Below are 19,445 nucleotides of genomic sequence, written 5' to 3' on the forward strand. Positions count from 1 at the left end.
TTTTTATTCTTTTCCATTTTAAATTCAAATTCATTCAATTTCCTCATTAATCTTGTCTTTGTATTCATTGGAATCTTTTAATTGTTTCCTTTGTTAATTTTTAATTTCTAATTATTAATCTTAATTTCTGTTCTTAATTTAAATTGTTTGTTAATCTTTTTCTCTTCCTCTCTCTGGATTGATTAACAATATAATTGAAAGTTAATCTAAAGATGGCGGTTACTGTTTCGTTGGTATGATGTGTAATCAAGGTTTGGTTACAAGAAATGATATTCAGGTAAAGTTGATTTTTTTTAGATTAGTTAACTTTTTGTTTCATTTATTGTGAGTGGGTTCTAGCTTTTAATATTTTTCTATTAATCTTTTAATTTTGCTTCTTATAATTTACCTTAATTTGTGTCTCTTCATTACCAGCATCTCTTCATCTTTATATTGAAAGAAAAATCTATTTATCCAATAATATCCTGCAACTAATTTTCTTTTCTCTTTTACCTTTTCTTTTTCTCTCTCATCACCACACACACATTTTGCTAAATCTCTTGTACAGAAAATTTGATTTTCTTACCTTATACTTTTTTTTTTCTTTCTCTCTCTATCCTTTGCTTGTTTGTCTATTTTTGATTTTTCTTCTATTCTTTTTAGTATTTTTGATGATTATTCCTTGTAAGACAACGTTGTTTCTTCCACCATCATCATATTTATCATCATCACCATTCCCTCCTTTTATCATAAATATTGAAAAAAAAGACATAATCCAAGATGAAATTGGAACAAGTTCTTGGATTAACTGTATGCAATAATTGTGCTCTTGACACTAATTCGGTTTCTGGTAATGTCGCTTATCCCGCTGGATCTGTGGTAGTTGTTTATAATATCAAACGAAATAAACAATATCACATCATCAATGGAACACTTAAAAGTATCACATCTCTTTCCCTTTCAACGGATGGTAAATATCTTGCCACCGGTGAATGTGGTAATGACCCTTGTGTCCGTGTTTGGGATTTATCAACTGGTCAACAAGTTGCCTTTTCTTCTGGACACAAGTATGGAATCAATTGTGTTGTAAGTTAACTCTTTTCCAATTCTTGCTCTTTTATTGTTATTATTTTGACTCATTTCGATTATTTGATGAAACTTTATGTCAACATTTTGACATCTTTGTCTCTCCCCTTCTCTGTCTGTCAGTGTATGTTTTTCTTCAATCAGATTACAAGCTTTATCACATAGCCTTTCCTCCCTAACTTTTCCGTCTTTCTCTCTTCCTTTTCATCATCATCATCATCATCCCGGCTCAGAAAGCAGCCTTTCTCAGGTTTCTCACTCTCTTTCTTTCTTAAGGATTACCTTTCCTCTTTCTCTATCCCTTCTTTTCTCATTTTAGCTAATTTCTAGCTCTTTCCTCAACCTTTTGTTCTTAAGCTTTCCTAATTTTGTCTAAATAATTTGCTTCTTAAACTGACCCATTTTCGGTCAGTTTCCATTTTTAGCTCAAGGTTACTCGATTAATTAATCGCCATTATGCTTACACCTTTTTCACTTTTCTTCTTTCTTTCATTCTCTCTCTTTTTCACTTCAATTTTAATCTCTTCCTTTTTCGTTCTCTATTTAATTTTATATATATATTTTCCTCTTTCTCCATTTTAGGCTTTTTCACCTAACATGAAATATGTAGTCTCCATTGGATCTCATCGTGATAAAATGGTCAATGTTTGGGATTGGCAGAATGATATTAAAATAGCCTCAAATACCGTCTCATGTAAAGTTAAAGCAATATCTTTTAGTGAAAATGGTGAATATTTCGTCACCGTTGGTAATAGACATGTTAAATTTTGGTATCTTCAATATTCAAAGTCACCTAAAAGTAAAATGGACACTGCCCCTTTAATGGGTAGATCAGCAATATTGGGTGACCAAAGGAATAACTATTTCTGTGATGTTGCATGTGGCCTTGGTGAGGCCGCTGAAAGTACCTTTGCCATTGCTCGTTCTGGGCTTCTATGTGAATTTAATAATCGACGTCTTCTTGATAAATGGGTTGAATTAAGGGTAATTATAAAAAACAAACCTTAACAATATTTTTCCATTTCATCCAATCTAATCACTTAATCTCACTCTCTTATCATTAAACTACTAACAATTACCATTATTACTATTGCTAAGACACAGCAAAAAAAACTGCATCACTCACCTTTAAATACGTATTAATACTATTACTTATAAAAAAATCAAGGCTATCATATAAGTGATATTAGCTTAGAAGATTAAAGAGAGAGAGAGAAAGAGAAAGACAGGAAAAAATAAATAAAAGGACAAATTAGTAGTTTTTGAATAAGAAATAAAAACAACACAATAAAACTATTCCTTTCGTCTCTTATAAGTGAAAAATAAGCAACGAATTGTGACTAACAAACTTCCAACACGAAAAAAAATGAAACTTTTTTTCTTCTCTCTTTTTTACTAATTGTTATGATTAACACTGATTTGCGACATTCACGTACTACTTACACCCACTCCTCCTAAATACATAATCATTATTTATAATATTCAAACTTTATTCACCTGTCAAGTTATCCTTTCAATTTACATTTATCATCATTGAATTTATCTTCTCTCTTTCTCTTTTGTTGAACATCTTTTTTGTTATCATATGATATTCATTGTATTTCTATTCATCGATTTTTTTATTACCTTCATTATCTATCAAAACATTTGTTTATTATTATCAAACTATTGTAATATTAACCTTTTTTTTTCGATATATTTTTTATATTAGACTTCAAGTGCCAATTGTCTAAGTACTGGACATAATATAATTTGTGTTGGATGTGCTGATGGAATCATCCGATGTTTCAATCCTGTCAACCTTCAATTTATCTGTACCCTTCCGAGGCCTCACACCTTGGGTATTGATATTGCGAAAGGTTTAAACCGAAATGAAACAGGGCCAAATGGTAGTGGTAATGGGACTAATTCACCCTTTGGCTCTAATCCTAAATTCCCATCAACCATTGCCATCAGTCTTGATGAGATCAATAAAAAGGTTACCTGTGTTTACACTGATCATAGTATGTATATCTGGGATATCCGAGATCTCAAGCGTGTCGGTAAATCGAGATCATTCTTGTACCATAGTGCCTGTATTTGGGGTATTGAGGTAAGTCGTTTCTCTTTCTCTCTTACTAAATTCTTGAATTGAATAACATATTTACTAGTTAAACAATCAAAGTAAATTAAACTTTGAGACCTTCGTGTTTACAAACATTGACAACTTTCCCCTTAATCTTGTCTCTTTTATTTTGTTGTTGTTGTTTATTTTTCGATAGACATAAAGAACAATTATACTTGTGTTTATTGAGAAAATTATCCGGTCTATTGATCAGTTGATTGATTAATCAGCGAGTTAAAAGATTTAGTGTTTTTCTTGTCAATCATTACTTTAACTGTTGTCAAATTTTTAATAATTGATTAACTTTATTCATTTTTTTCCCTCTTCTTTTTTTCTCTTCTCGAACTTTTTTTTCGTTTTGTTCGTAACCTTTAGACTTATCCTAATGCAAAGGTCAGTGCCAAACAACTTTTACCACCGGGAACCTTTATAACCTGTTCCAGTGATGATACAGTTAGAGTTTGGAATTTAGATTCAATCAACCCTTTGAATAATATTTCCGCGGATTCATATGTTTACAAGAAGAATATTTTTTCACAAGAATTATTGAAAATTTTTTACATGGATCCCAAGTTAACCTACATTTGTGATCCAGATATCAATCCAGAAGCAAGTGGTGATTCCAATTCGGATAAGAATGAGAATATATTTGATTCTAAAAATGGTGTTCGTTGTATTAAAGTTTCTCCTGATGGTCGTCATCTTGCTTCCGGTCATCGATCGGGTAATATAAGAATATTTGATTTCGCAAGTCAACAGGAAAAGTGTTCAATTGAAGCTCATAATGCTGAAGTTTTATCAGTTGAATATTCTGATCAACTACCCAATGGACGTCATCTTTTAGCTTCAGCATCTCGTGATCGACTTATCCATGTGTTTGATGTTGAAAATAATTATTCACCTGTGCAAACTTTAGGTGACCATTCATCTTCCATTACAGCAGTGAAATTTATTCCCGATATAGAGAAACGTAATTTAAAAATGATAAGTTGTGGTGCCGATAAATCAATCATCTTCCGTCAAAATAGTTTAAATAATGATGAAGTTAACTTTGTCCGTGAACATCATGTAGTTGGTAAAAGTACCCTTTACGATATGGATGTTGACCGTGGACGATTTTCAGTGGTCACTGCTTGTCAAGATAGAGCAGTTCGTGTCTATAATGCAGAAACAGGTAAAAATGTTCATGTAATCGATGGTTCCTTGGGTAATGATGGGACACTAATCAAAGTTGCCTTAGATCCGGCGTGCATTTTTGTCGCCGCTTCATGTACGGATAAAAGTCTTTACGTCCATGATATGACCTCAGGAGATTGCATGGCAACCTCTAATGGTCACTCTGAGCTTATTACTGGCCTTAAGTTTACATTCAATGGTCGTTACCTTATATCTGTATCTGGTGACAGCTGTATATTTGTTTGGAAACTCCCACTTGAAATGGCCAATGCAATAGCAGCTAAACTAGGCTTACCACCGGTTCCACCCGAAAAACCAGCCAATATAATTAATAAATCATTACCTTTGGAAAATGAGAAATCACCAAATGTTACAACAACCAATGGATCTGGAAATGGTTCAGCATCCTCATCTCCTTACCGATTTAACCTTAAATCTTTACCCTCTTGGGCAAAGAAACAAATGAATGATAAGAATGGTAAATCAGATGAATCACCTTCATCTTCACCTGGTAATAATAATAATGGTACTCCACCTTCATCAGCAGCTCCCGCTCATTTGCAACCTAAAGGAAGATGGGCTCAGAGGATAGAAAACACTCCTAATCTAGTCGTTAAATCTTATCTTACCAATGATGCTATCATACCTTATCCCAATTTAAATAACAGTAAATCAGAATCTCCAGCAAATGATGAAATTGATACATCATCAGGTAAAGATGGACATTATGGACGATCTCGCCATTTAACCGACTCTTCATCAGCCAGTGGTAGTTGGCAAAGAGATGAAGAGGAGGAAAATATAACCACCGATAGTAGTGATCTAATCTATTATCCTCAAAGTGAATCGATCCGTGGGTCAACCTTTGAGATTCGTGAAACAAATGAGGATGAATTAAAGGATAGATTACGACGTTTCCGACGAAGTAAAAGTAACCTAAGCCGTTACGGTGGCGGTGGTTTAGTTCCCTCAGTGAGTGTGCCCAATTTCAATGAATTGCACAGTGATGATGAAGACTCGGGCACTGCCGGTGGTGAAAGTGATCGAAGTGGTCGAATTATAACAAGAAACCCGTTGTACATTAGTACCGAAAATCTTGATCGTCTTGATCAACGTGAACGTTTCATGAAAAACAACTTTGAAACGTTAAGCAAAGAGATGAATAATGTTTCAGTTGAAAGTGATAATATTATTTCATCAAATAACATTGAATCTGAGAATCGATCAAGCATATCAGCAAGATATTTATCTCAATCATCTCAACCTACAACACCACAAGTATCTTCATCACCATCAACAGCCTACAGAACTCCTAGATCGACGTCAACCCTGAAACCTCCTCTTACCAAGAGACGCGAAGAGTTAACTAAAGCCATCAGTGAAGCAAGAAAAAAACTGGAAACAGTAAGTTTTATCTTCGTCCGTTTATCTTTACATCATCATCAACTTAATCATCATAATCATCATCCTTCATATGTTACATTGTCGTCAGGACAAAATAATAATTCATCAACATTAAGTGACAACTCAAGAGGTGCCACCTTAATGAAGGATAGTATACAAAGGGAAAAAGTATAATCATATTAGGATATCATTTTAAATTATCATGACAATATCATATAAGATTTTGAAATATTGATCATCCATGATGATAATGTAAATAATTGACAGGTTATATTTAATTGACTGTAGATGTAATAATTTTATAGTTTCAAATTAGATTATTATTTGTGTTTGGAGATGAAGGAAAAAAAATACAATCTCATCTTTCTACTTTCTCATCCTCCCTCTCTCTCTCTTTTTCTCTCTTTCACTCTTTACCCGTTTTATGATTTTCCCTCAATCATTTTTTTCTGTCATGATGATGATGATGTTGTTACATGATATTCATCTTTTCATCTTCCTAAATTTCATTTTTAAAATCAAACCTTTGAAACCTATGAACATTATCCTCGCCACCATCACAACAACAACAATAATCAACACAAATAATGGTTGATCAGCCAATAATTTGCTAACTCTAATGATGACTTATAACATCATGACAAGCCGGAAGAAGAAACATATTTCCCGGTGAACACTTTGCTTCATCATCACGGTTTAATGGGGTCTTCTTTTTTTCATCCATCTCCATCTATCTCTACCTCTCTCTCTTCAATTTAACTTTGTAATTTAGAAAATCCAACTTCATGCTTTTGGAATGACCTTTAATTTCACCTTATCCATTGAGTTTTATATTTCATTAATATAATAACTATTAACAATCATCATCGTGTTCATACTTAATCCTAATTGTCCTTACACACACAACTCATTACACTAACAAGAAACATTCACTAAATTATTTAGTCTAATGTTTATTAAATTTTTTTATCTGTCTTGTTTACTCTCCACCACCATCATCATCATCATCATCATCATCATATTTCTATTAATGATAATCAATAATGATTCATCATTTCTCTTATACAAACTTCTAAATCAATGACAGTTAATCTAGAAATTAAAAATATTAGCACAACCTTTTGTGTGTAGATGTTTGATTGTGATTATTATTATTGTTATTTCTCTATCTTATTGTTGCCGGACTTGACTGGTCAAGGTGTACAATTTAACTGAAACCTGATAATATGTTAAGGGAACCCTTTTTTACATGCAATTTGTTGATGGATCATCTTATTCATCCATCCATTAATTCATAGTATTCATGTAAATATATCTCACCTCATCCGGTTACATCACATACTCACAAAAAAAAGATGTTATTTGCTTATTTATCAGCTTAAGTTTACGATATTATTGTTGATTGTTGTTAAAGAATAGAATAGTTAATAGAGAGAGAGAGAGAAAAAAAACATCGATGGCTCTACAAAAAAAAATGAAAACCACTTAAAAGATTCTTTTGCTTTCTTTTCATGAGATTCCATCGCAATTACCATGAAATCCTGAATGAAATGAAAGTTTAACAAGGGAGAAAAGGTTAATATACATAATAGTGAATTAGAAATTAAGTTTGCCAAACTTTTTCTACTTTAACTTTGAAGGAAAGGGAAAAAATATTGCCAATTCATTTAAGTAAAGTTACCCAATAGTTGTTATTAGTTAGTGTATTATTTATGAAAACCATCATCTCTTTAGCCTGATGATTACAATTATAATAATTACAATTCATTACATTATATCAACTTGAACATCACAGGTAACAATGTAACCCAACAAACAGCTCGTGTGTCAGCTTAATTTTTATTTTGTCTTCCTTCATATTGATCATCATCATCATCATTTCCCTTGTTTCCTTCCTATAACTTTAATATCTTACTACCTCTTATTTATCATGATTATTATTGAATTTTTCATCATCATGAGTAAATCACTAAAGTTTTGGTTTCAATGAAAATGATTGAAAATAATGATTACGATAATGATGATGCCCTGTAATCCGATTATATTGATATTATTAATAGAAAGTAAAAAAAAATGAGAATCTCATCTTTTGATTTGTATGTGAAATTTTTCATCTATTCATAAAATTCATAATAAGTTACTAATATGATAATAATAACTCTTATTGTGAAGATAATAATTACAATAAAACCTTCACACACTCACAAATACCTACAATCAACATCCATATACAGTCTAATTCAATGTTGATTGTTTTCATTTAAATTTCTTGTTCTAATTACATTTTCATCATCTTAATGATTATTAAAATGTTTCTTTCTCTTGTTTATCATCTTAATCCTCATTACAATCAAACTTGATCAACATCTTACACATAAGCTGCAATTAACCTTCAAAAATCAGGCCTTCCATATTACATTAAAACTTTTTATCTCTCTCTCTCTCTCTCTCTTTAATCAAGGTTAATAATTAAAACTCGCCTCTCACTCTCTCTCATCCTCATCTTCTTTGGTCAGTAAAATGTTAATGATGAAAAAAGAGTTACCCTAATTTCGGGTACCGCGCCCTCGAATGATAAACTTGTTATAATAATACTTTTATCATGTTGATCATCATTATTAGTAGTTGTGATATCTATTATTTAGTAAAGCATTTTTTATATTACATCTCCCATTCGATAAAATCATAATTATAATTGACTTAACATGATGATGAGTTTAAGAAAATTAATCTACAAATCTATTTAATCACTTTTATCGAATCATTTTCCAATCAAAATACTCACCTCATTTTGTTTCATTTATCATCTAATTTACAGCTCGGTTGGAAAGGAGGATCATCTGCCCTTAATTCAAGTAAAAGTGTAGCCAATCTAAGGGATATTGGTGATACTCAAACTTTACCTTTACCCAAAAATAGTAAGAATTCAATTATCTTAATCTATCAATTTTAAACCAATTATCGATAATAATAATCTAATTATGAAGAAAATTAGATTATGATAAGCCAAATCCTAAAAAGTGAATCTTATCTCATTAAGAAAACTTTTTTAAATTCAACAATTTAACCTGTTTAAAGTTTTTCTTTTTTACTGTTTATTAATTGTTGTTAATATTTGTTTATAAATATGATCATTATTTTAATTTAATTTAATTCTATTAATTTCTTTTTAGATTCTATTCGCCGTTCAATCTCCTTAAGCGATATTTCATTGACTCCACAGCGAAAACTTTTACCAGCCTCTCAAGCAAATAACTTTTTCGATGGTAAGATTGAATAATCAATTTTCTTTTTCTTTTAATTAGTGAATCGCTTTTTAATTCTTGCATAACAATGGAAAATTTTTCCTTTAAATAATTGTTACTTTTCAAGATTAATAGAATTTAATTTTTCTATTAATAATTATTTTGATGTTTTAATATTTGTTTATTATTATTTTCACTTTGCGCTCAACTGATTAATTACTTTTCTCTTTTGTTTCGATTAATTTAGTTGGCTCTAAAACGACTCCAACTGCACCTCTATGGGAGAGACAACAATCCGATCTTAATTCTAGTCACGGGTATTCCATGATGAAACGAAGTACAAGTTCGACCAGTCTTAGAAATCATGAATCGTCGTCTTACCTTCGTCCATCTTTCGGCTCAAAATCTCAGGGTCTTTGGAGTTCACCTTCAGTCTCACATTTACCTTCATCTGGAGGTAAATTTAGTTCAGGTCGTATGAGCGCTCCCCCACCTCAATCGTGGAAAAAAGGTAAAGATTATCTTAATGGCAGCATTAGTGGAGGAGGTGCTGGTAGTTCAGATGAAGAGGAAACATCTTCCGAATCAGAAGCCTTACCTCGAACTCTCCGTCCTGGAACTCCACCAAAGCCTAATATACTTCGACAAATAAGACGCTCATCAACCAGCCAAGCGGTGCCAAATACCAAACAATCTGACCTTACATCGCCCAAATCACGAAAAATTTGGGGTAACTTTGAACTTCGATCATCTAAAAGTGAATATAATCTTGATATGATTGATCATCGAGAAACACTTCCCAGAACACGAGCTGGTTCTACCTTAACGTCACCTAATTCAACTGGAAACGGACTTTGGCTCAATTCAACGGGTGGTAACAATTTAACTGTCAACAATTTGCATAACAAAAGTATGAACCTATTAAACGACAAACAATATGATCTTGCCTCAAGTAATCCAGCCTCCATCCCATTAACCATGGAATTAGTTCATAATGTTGTCGATGAATTAAATCATATTGCCACTTATGCAAAGAAAATTTATCACCGCTGTTCAGCGGCGGGAAATATTGCTCTATGTAATTTACTGGTTGATGGTATTTCCAAAGCCTATGTAAACCTTTCCACCGTTGTACCTCCACCACCAATCAATGGTGACACCCCTGTTATGGCAAATACAATGGAGCCGACAAGCAGTTTACCGCCAGAGAGTATGATACAAACGATGAACCTTTTACAACAATATTCTGATAGATTGGTCAGTATGGTGGAACAGAGAATGACCAAGGAAAATCAAAAGAAAAACTAATGATAAATAACAAATCAAAATTTTCATGAGAGAAACAAATAACCATGTTAATCAAGATGATGACGACTAATCATCATTGTTAGTGTACATATAAAAAGCCACATTGGAGAGGAAAAACTCATCAGAAAGCAAAGCAAGCGGGGAAAAAAACAAGCAAGAAAAAAGATATCAGCATGACTTGAAATCCAAGGAATGAAAGGGAACGAGAAATAAGCAAGATGAAAAAAAGCCAAGATGAGGATGCAAAAAAGGAAAAAGAAAACTTGCTTTTTCTCAGACTTGTTCTTTCCTCTCTATTACGTTTTCTCTTTCCATTTTCTTACCTTTTTTTCTCTGTCCTTCTTTCTCTCTCTCTCTCTCGCTTTATCCAGGTAGTAGAATTTTCTTTCTCTTTCTTCTCTCAGTAGAAACACAACAATCACGGGAAAGAAGATGAAAAATTTAGTGCCTTTTTAGTATTGCCTTTTAGTATTGTGAAAGTAAGAGCCTTCCATCATCATCTCCATCCTCATCCTCATCCTCATCTTCATCATTATTTTAGCAAACTATCGATATCAAGGTAACAATAAGTACATTCCATGCAAAAGAGGAACACGTCTTCGTCTTTTTTAAAACCAATCAATCAATTTTTATCTCACATTTCATATCCATTCCACACACAAAATAACCAAACAATCAACCATCAACAATTTATATCCTTTTCTCTTCCAATCAACAATTAACAATCAACAACAAAAAGATAACAACCGATGAAAACATCAACACAATCCAAGCGAAAGGAAAACAAAACTCAAAGAAATGAAAACATTTCCATTGAACATTTTTTTCAACTCTTCCTCTTTCACCTCTTTTTTTCACATCAATGACAATTAAGATCTTGATCATTTTTTCCGCCAAACTATTTATTAATTATAATAATAATTCACTTTTTCTATTATTATAATTTTAATTATTACCATTATTATGATATTATTAAAGTTAATCAATTTTATTTATAAGAAAGAATGTAAAAAACTTTGTTTCTCATTCTTTTTCTTTCTCTCTTTTCGTTAGATTTGTCTTTGAATCCATGTCACTTATCAGTAACTTTTGATTCCTAATTAACTGTTTGACAGTTTAAAAAGTTTTTATAATCAATCAATTCCGTTAATTTTGATTCAAACAAGAATCAGAAATAAACTTTTGGAGAAATTTGTGTGAGTGTAAAAGAGATAATCAATTAAATCTCTTGATTTGTAAAGGTTTAAATGTTCAAGCAATTTATCTTTAATTTTCCCACTTCTTTTTGTTGTTGTTGTTGTTGTAGTTGTTGTGTGTATGTGATTACCATTTATGATGATCATATCAAAATGTAATTAATATTATCATTTTGTGATTGAAGTTGTAAAAGTTGAGGCGCGTTAGCGATGGCGAATGCTTGACCAGCGGGTTGTACTATTATGGGTTGACCTGGTGTTGTGGTTGCTGCTTGATTTGCAGTTTGTTGTTGGGCAAGCTGGAAATAGTATTGTACCTGTGAAAATAAAAAATATATAAGGTAAATTATGATTGTATTGATCAAGGTGAGCAAATTAATTAATAGACTCACTTGTTCAGGATTTACTGCAGTGGCTCCAACAGCCGTTGTTCCCACTGTATTCAAGGCAACCCCACCAACTGTGCCCGCTGGAGTTGCTTGTGTAGCCTGTTGTTGTCTTTTATTTGGCTTTAATTCGTCCCTTGGTACAATGTCAATCAAAAAATCAAACTGATCGTATTTAGTTATGGCCATGGCGATATCATTACGTTGTAAGGTTCTTCTCTTATTATCTTCTGTGTGAATCCAAGCACGAAGAGAAAGTTCTGTGATAAAAATTTCCGCTGCTTTAGCAAAAAGAACTGGGGCTTCGGCAGAGATCATCTAATCGTATTGACATATTTAAAAGAAGAAGGGAAAACACAACAAAGAAAGAGAAAGACAGAGAAAGAGGGAAAGGGAGAGGGACAGATAAAGAGAATAGAACAAAAAAGGAGAAGAGAAAAAAAAGAAAATTCTAAATTAAATTAGTGATCAGACAATAGAGAAATTATGGATTAATTGGGGTTTAAGGGAGAAAAAGAATAAAAAATTTAAAAAGAAAAGAATTTGAATTGAAGAGAATTGATTGAGAATTTACTTTACCATGACTTTAACATCATCATCCAGTTTCATTATCTTTTTTATTCGGGCTAAGGGTAACTCTTGGTTCTTAAAATCAGCATTGGCCAAATTTTTAATGTCCTCTGTTACTCTCTGCCAAAAAGTGTCCAGCATTTGTTGAGCCTCAGTTGGGTTCATTTTTAAACCATCAAACAACAAGAGCACAATTAATTTACAACCAATGAGATTAGACAAAAACTGACAGAAATTAGAAAACAAAAAAACTATAAATATTTACGATCGATTCAATTAATCGAACGAAATAAATCGCAAATAACCAGATTTTCTTGAATCAATCGACCGAAAATCGATCATCTGATAAGCGCGAATTTTGAACCAAATTGGAAAATCAAATTCTAACCAAAAAAACAATAGAATTTAATCTAATTAGTGATTAATTACTAGGAGAGAATTTTTTCTTCCAACTAACTATTGTAATGAAAAGAAAATAATTGTAAAAGATTTAAAATGAAAAGGAAAACATTTCAATTCGAGGAAAATTTTTCTTCTTTAAACTTTCGAATTCAATTAAAGAAAAATTGTCTCAGTTTTTTTGATCGAATTTTTATTTTCTCTCTCATCTATGAATCTACATTTTGGATTAGTTTAATTTCCATCTCAGTGATTACTTAATTTCTGCTAAATTGTGAATAGAAAGTTGATCATGTTGACCAAGAAAAGAAAAAAATATCGATACTAAGTATCGATGTTCTGATGTATCGATATTTCTGTCGATGAATTTTTCTCTTTCTGTTCAACAATAAGAGCGCTAATATTTTGAGATTTTTCTTAATTCTCTTTAATTATTTATATTAATTGTTAATTGTGTTAATTGTTCAAGATGAGTACAAATCAGGCAGCCCCAAGACTCGGTGTTTCTAATGATATACAGGAAAGAACATTAAAGGTTACAAATATTCCGGAAAAAGTGACTAAAAATTTACTTTTTGAGCTTTTTCTCCAAGTGAGTATTTTCTTATATTCTCTATGGTGTTTTTTTTGTTTAATTTGTATTAATTGATTTATTTTCTGTATTTTCTATAACCTCTAGTGTGGTCCTGTTAGAAATGTTGTCCACAAACCTGATTTTGCTTTTATCGAGTTTGAAAATCAAGTATCAGTTGGCTATTCTTTGGCTCTTATGGATGGGGTTCAATTGTTTGGTAAAAAGCTTGAATTACAACCGAAAATACCTAATGAAGTGAGTGTTTTCTGATTCAATCTATTTCTCTATTAGCATCATTGTTTTACATTGAATTTGGTTTATTCTTTTTTTTCTATTTAAAGGAAACATTCGCTTATTTACAGCGTTTGAAAGAGTATGAGTATACATTTGCCTCGCAACCACATAACTGGTGGTCTCGATTTGGTAAAAACGGAACTCCAATACCTCCTCACATTTGTAGCGCTGTTTTAAATAAGCTTGATCGTGATATTCCCATGGTACCACTTCCTGGGGTCTATGGGTCACCTAGTAATTCAAATTCCGCCAATCAATCCGAGCCAAGCTCTAATTTCTCATCTCGAAGAGGAAATCAATCACATTCTTTTAACAACAATTCAACTTCATCATCAACAAGTTTTCACAACTCTCAACATCACCACCATCATCATCATCCTCAACAACAACAACAACAACAACAACAATATCATCAACCTCGTTCTTATCATCATCTTCAGCCTCCTCCTCCTCCATCTCGTCCTCCTTCAGTAATTGCTTTAGATTCACCTCCTTCTCGCGACTCATCAAGATATAATTACGACGATCGCGAAAGATTTGATAATCGAAGGCGTGAAGATAATTCCTACAGAGGCTCAGAACCATTTAGACAAACACTTAGATCAGAAGTTGAGTATCGTAGAGACGATGATTATCATAGAAGAAGACAGAGAGACTACAATGATCGTGACGGAGGTCATCATGGACCTGATAGACGAATAGACCATTCACCATATGAGCGTTATAATCCTTATCCACGGCCAGATCATCGTTCACATCATCAATCACATCCAGATCTTCATTATCAACAACCCAACCTTAACTATCATCAACAACAACAATTATTACATGATGAACGTAGGAATAGTTTTCCCACATACAGAGATCACAGATTACCTTCAAATCGACAACCACATGCAAGATACTAAATTAACATGAATTATTTTTTTAAATTGTTACATGTTTTTTAATCAGGATTTACACTAGTCAAATCTTAAGGCAATTCAGATGCAGAGACTTGATTACAACAACAACAACAACAACAAATCTGAGTAATTTATGACTAATAATCGTTTCATATTTTAACTTTGATAAACAAAACAAATTGTGCCATTTTGTGAACTGTCAAACAATTAGCAAAATATTATTGATAATATGCTACAAAATCTTTCAATATATTTTTAACTATCTTTTAATCAGCTGATCATCATGAAAGTTATGATATTGACACATTTATCGCCTTCATATTGTGTTCATCATGGCAAAAGTACAAACAAAAAATAAAGCTCAAATGATTAAGGGAAATGAGTTTTTCTCCTTAATCTTAATCTTTATTTTTCATTTTAACCTTAGGGGGATATTTATATTTCTACCATAGGCCAAGAGAAATGAACAACAAAGTAACCATGGAAATCTTTACCTATCGATGTGTCAATTAGAACCAGGAAACAAGTGATTGGTGAAGTAAAATCAACACAATTGGATTAAAAATGTTCAATTTAATCGTGTGTATTTGTGAACAATTTAGCGAAAAGTTTTTGATGAATTGATCATTCTCATTGGATTAAAGGATTCAATCTTGATCCATTGATTATCTCAACCAAAGGGAACCAGTTTACAGGATTAAAAGTCCACAGGGAAGGAAAAGTGATCTTTGTGTCGATTAGAATCAACAATTAACTACTATGACCTTTTTTACCAGATTATTATCTTACCTTGGACTCAGAAAGAAAGAGGTTAATATTTTGGTCGTTGGATTGGATAATAGTGGAAAGACAACAATTTTAAACAATTTCAAGAAAGATGAAGATAAAAGTCAAGAAATTGTCGCAACCATTGGATTTAATGTTGAAAGTTTTTCGGTTAACAATTTAACCTTTTCCGCTTTCGATATGTCAGGTCAAGGTCGTTATCGAAACCTTTGGGAACATTATTTTAAAGGGGTTCATGCGATTGTTTTTGTCATTGATTCATCGGATTCACTTCGATTGGTGGTCGCTAAAGATGAACTTGACCTGATGTTGAAACACGATGAGATCTCATCGAAACCTCATCTTCCGATTCTCATTTTCGCCAATAAAATGGACCTTAGGGATGCTCTTTCCTCCGTTCGAATATCTCAAGCTCTTGGACTCGAATCACTTCAAGAACGATCTTGGCACATTCAGGCTTCGAATGCGCTTACTGGGCAAGGATTACAAGAGGGAATCCAATGGTTAACAGAACAATTAATCAACCAAAAGAAATGAATTTTCAATTTACATTCTATTGTTTCCACTTTAAATCTTCTACCAAACAATTAATTTGATTGTCTTTTTCGCTTTAAAAAGCCATTCAACATATCAAAACAATCAACTGCTTAATCTTAATTTCCTTCAAGCTCAACTTTTAATTGATGATGATGAGCTTAATTTAATTTCCCTCATTAACTGCTTTGCAACTCACTTATTTTACCCAATTTTCCTTTGGCTCATCATGAATAATATAAAAAAATAAATGTAAATCACATTTAATTGATAAACAATTAAGAAATCAAAACCAATCAAAATTTAAACTGAACGATAAAAACTACAAAAGACCAAATAACTGACTCACTAAATTTGTCAATCTCTCTCAGCTATTCATTTCCATAAAATTCCTAATCCAAAGAAACATAATTGATCATCAAACTACTCAATTAAATTCACTAACAATTTAATCTCATGGAAGAAAATTTTGATTCGATAATTTCTGCCACCAGATGACAGTCAAGTCGACAGTCAAAGTCTGTTTACTTTTTTACTTGACAAGATTTTGTTTATGTTTCCTTAATTGTGTCTTGACTGTTGATTGTTTTTCTAATTAGTTTAATTGGATTTTTAGATTTTCTTATTGAATCCTGAATGAATGAAAGTTTGTGGTTCTTTCGTTTTTGTGGAACTTAATCATTCTTATATGTGGTTAGAATAAAAAACAGTTCGGGGATCCCCCTTGTTTTTTTTTCTAAAAAGAGAAAAATATTGTTACTGTTTTTAAGAATGTCAGAAGGTATCTTACCGGTTACAGGTAATAATTCAAATAATAATAATAGTAATTCTAGTAACAATAATAGTAATAATAATCTACCTCGAGGATTGATGAGTAAATCGGGTTTACCATTTAATCCTAATCAACGATTACCCTCTTTAAGGTCAAGTTTATCAAAACCAAGTTTACTTTTCCAATCAAGTGCCTCATTCAATCACAATCAGATTGTTAATTCATCATCATCATCATCGCCAACCAAAAGTCCAATTACAGGTAAACGTAACTACGAATCAAACATTGGTTCAATTGAATGTATGGTAAATACAAGAAGAAATCAACCAGGAGAGGTTAAAGGTTTTACCAATGGTGTTAAACAACAAGGTGGTAAAAATGGTTTGGACTCTTGGAGAGGAGGATCAACACCTTCATCTTCATCAACTGGAAGATGTAGAAGACAAAATGTTAAAAAACCTCGTAAATTAATCCAATTGGAATCAACAGTTTTCACTGGAGCTGCAAGGTTTGTTTTCTTTTCCATTATTCCATTTCTCCGATCAATTAAAACAAATTCTAATCTCAATATTGATTTTCTCTTTTCTCAATCATCTTACCAGATCACCTATTAAGAAAAATTTAGATTCTAATAAGAAATTGAAGAGTAAACAACCTGCAATCTCATCATTACCTTCACCCGTTGAAGAGCAATCAGAAGACTCCATTGAACCAGCTTACATTGAAGGAAAATTATATCAAGATGATTTTATTAATCAATCAGTTGACAAAGATGATAATTGTGACCATTTACCTCAAGGGTGGGAAAATTTATCAATGCCAATGGTAAACGATCCTGTGACAACCTGTAAAAGTGAACACTGGTTAACACCCGATCCATTGAGAGATAAATTAATCTTATTTCAATTACCAAAGATGTTGGAAAATCAGACAAACACAAAATTGGGTAAATTGAGAATCTATGAAAGCGGAAAAGTTGAATTAGTAAACAATCCAAGCGATTTGATCTTCGAAGTGACCAATGTTTGCCAATCAAAGAAAATCAACAAATCAACCACCTCATCTTCCTCCACCTTCACCTCCTCCTCCTCATCATCATCATCATCATCATCAACAATAACACCACCAGCATCGATCCCTAATGATATGGACAATGATGAAATTGTTAGAAATCCCAACCAACTCAATCAACTGGACCACATTGAACCACAATTAAATCGTGAAGTCGTAATTTATTCTGGTAGGAATCTCATTTCAATTGGAAAACTTGAATCAGATGCTGCAATAGTAATACCAAAGCTATTTAATAACATTTAAAGTCGAAAATTTCTGATTCAATAATATTGATTAAGAAATTGTATTTTATTACCAAACAATTAATGAGATTATTTGATTCAGATTGAGAAGCAAAACAATTCCCAACAATCCAAAACTAAATTGTATTAATTTGAATTCCATCTCTCTCTCTCCTTGTCTGATTACAATCTCTTAATTATGTCAACTCCAAGTGATTAAATTTACGCACAGAGACTTAAATTGTAAATTTAGGAAATTCAAGAAAAAATTGACAACCTAATTGTTTGTCCTTTATTGTGAATCTCTGATTTAACACAATTTACTAATTACCAATTTCATCATGTTTGTGTAAATATTTTTGTTTCCATTCATCAAAAAAATCAACAACAACAAACTGTAAGTTCATTAATCATTGTAAAAATGTTGAATGAATTTTTTAAACATTATCATCACCGAGAATTAAAAAAGTCAATCAAAATTACCATTTGATTGTTGACAATTTAAATTTTGAGAAAATGTTTGTCAATTGTTTTTACCACCGATAACATAATCAACTTGATCATCATCTTCATCTTCACTTTCATAGATTGGATTATGTTTGACATTTTCATCTGATTGTATAACTTGTCCCCTTTGTTGTGATTTAATTGTTGGCTTGATTGTTTGCTTAATTGATTGTAAATATAAATGATTCCATCGCCACAATCCAAGTGAAGCAATTAAACTGGCGACAAATATACTTAACGAAATAACCACAATCAAAGGATCAAATGATTCATCCTCACATTGTATGTAGTTAATTATTTGATTATCGTTGAGGACAATCAGTTGATCAGAATGATTAGAAAACCAAATTGTTGATAAAAGTGATTTAGTTAATTGTGAATGTGCCCAATTAATATCGATCTGTGAAGTTACAGCGATTTGAACTCGACAAAATTTGTATTGGGAAGTTTTTTCATCGGCAATTCGAGATTCGTTACGAATGATTTTTAATTGTCGTTGATCAATTGGATCAATTACTTGATTGTCACCACTAAATAAATTATCCTGATTAGTTAGATAATTGTTGATCTTTTGAGTCAAATCAAATCTAATTAATTGTTTCCATTGAGCGATTATTGAACATTCAACTTTCTCGAAGCACAAATCAATCGAAGCTGATCTTAATTCACTTGGAATTGATTCTTCGGCTACAATTAACTCCGGTGGAACCCAAGTAAATATTAATCCAATTGTTGATCGTATCTTAGGACCATTAACTAATCCGATCCAAGTGATTAACGATTGTATGTTAATTGTTTTACTTTCATCTAGAATGTTACTTGTAATCACTTGGATTGATGGGTGGTAAGTTTCATTGGGAACTCCGTCAGCAATTAACAGATAATCACCAACAGTTACATCCAAATCAAGGTGTGTAATGATCAA

The 19,445-nt window shown here is 32.0% G+C and overlaps 5 protein-coding genes across 6 annotated transcripts; 4 read left to right on the forward strand and 1 right to left on the reverse strand.

Annotated features, from left to right (window-relative positions):
- The first annotated feature begins 72 nt into the window (after positions 1–72).
- LOC128392108 (mitogen-activated protein kinase-binding protein 1-like) lies at positions 73–11,269 on the forward strand. Of its 2 annotated transcripts, none has more exons than XM_053352101.1 (8): positions 73–277; positions 548–1,065; positions 1,648–2,049; positions 2,777–3,157; positions 3,545–5,749; positions 8,568–8,667; positions 8,923–9,015; positions 9,242–11,269. In XM_053352101.1, the coding sequence occupies exons 2-8, from the start codon at positions 760–762 to the stop codon at positions 10,300–10,302; spliced, it is 4,548 nt and encodes a 1,515-aa protein (XP_053208076.1). In that variant the 5' UTR covers positions 73–277; positions 548–759; the 3' UTR covers positions 10,303–11,269. The 2 variants fall into 2 exon arrangements, with proteins under 2 accessions (XP_053208076.1, XP_053208069.1); XM_053352094.1 differs by having other exon boundaries at positions 643–1,065.
- Positions 11,270–11,534: 265 nt separating this feature from the next.
- LOC128392166 (nuclear transcription factor Y subunit gamma-like) lies at positions 11,535–12,690 on the reverse strand. Its single transcript, XM_053352149.1, has 3 exons — positions 12,464–12,690; positions 11,891–12,202; positions 11,535–11,815 (listed from the first exon to the last, which is right to left on the reverse strand). The coding sequence occupies exons 1-3, from the start codon at positions 12,617–12,619 to the stop codon at positions 11,642–11,644; spliced, it is 642 nt and encodes a 213-aa protein (XP_053208124.1). The 5' UTR covers positions 12,620–12,690; the 3' UTR covers positions 11,535–11,641.
- Positions 12,691–13,219: 529 nt separating this feature from the next.
- Positions 13,220–15,005, forward strand: LOC128392850 (RNA-binding protein 7-like). The gene is made up of 3 exons (XM_053352941.1): positions 13,220–13,445; positions 13,533–13,682; positions 13,769–15,005. Exons 1-3 carry the CDS (start codon positions 13,323–13,325, stop codon positions 14,627–14,629), a joined length of 1,134 nt encoding a protein of 377 aa, XP_053208916.1. The 5' UTR covers positions 13,220–13,322; the 3' UTR covers positions 14,630–15,005.
- A 187-nt stretch (positions 15,006–15,192) lies between these two features.
- Positions 15,193–16,689, forward strand: LOC128392906 (ADP-ribosylation factor-like protein 6). The gene has a single exon (XM_053352998.1). It carries the CDS (start codon positions 15,386–15,388, stop codon positions 15,947–15,949), a length of 564 nt encoding a protein of 187 aa, XP_053208973.1. The 5' UTR covers positions 15,193–15,385; the 3' UTR covers positions 15,950–16,689.
- Positions 16,690–16,710: 21 nt separating this feature from the next.
- On the forward strand, positions 16,711–18,495 carry LOC128392839 (putative uncharacterized protein DDB_G0287457). Its single transcript, XM_053352930.1, has 2 exons — positions 16,711–17,226; positions 17,321–18,495. The coding sequence occupies exons 1-2, from the start codon at positions 16,718–16,720 to the stop codon at positions 18,033–18,035; spliced, it is 1,224 nt and encodes a 407-aa protein (XP_053208905.1). The 5' UTR covers positions 16,711–16,717; the 3' UTR covers positions 18,036–18,495.
- The last annotated feature ends 950 nt before the right edge of the window (positions 18,496–19,445 follow it).

Source organism: Panonychus citri, unplaced genomic scaffold (genome assembly GCF_014898815.1).
Source record: "Panonychus citri isolate SS breed McGregor unplaced genomic scaffold, ASM1489881v1 Contig00011, whole genome shotgun sequence".
NCBI classification, from domain to species: Eukaryota; Metazoa; Arthropoda; class Arachnida; order Trombidiformes; family Tetranychidae; genus Panonychus; species Panonychus citri.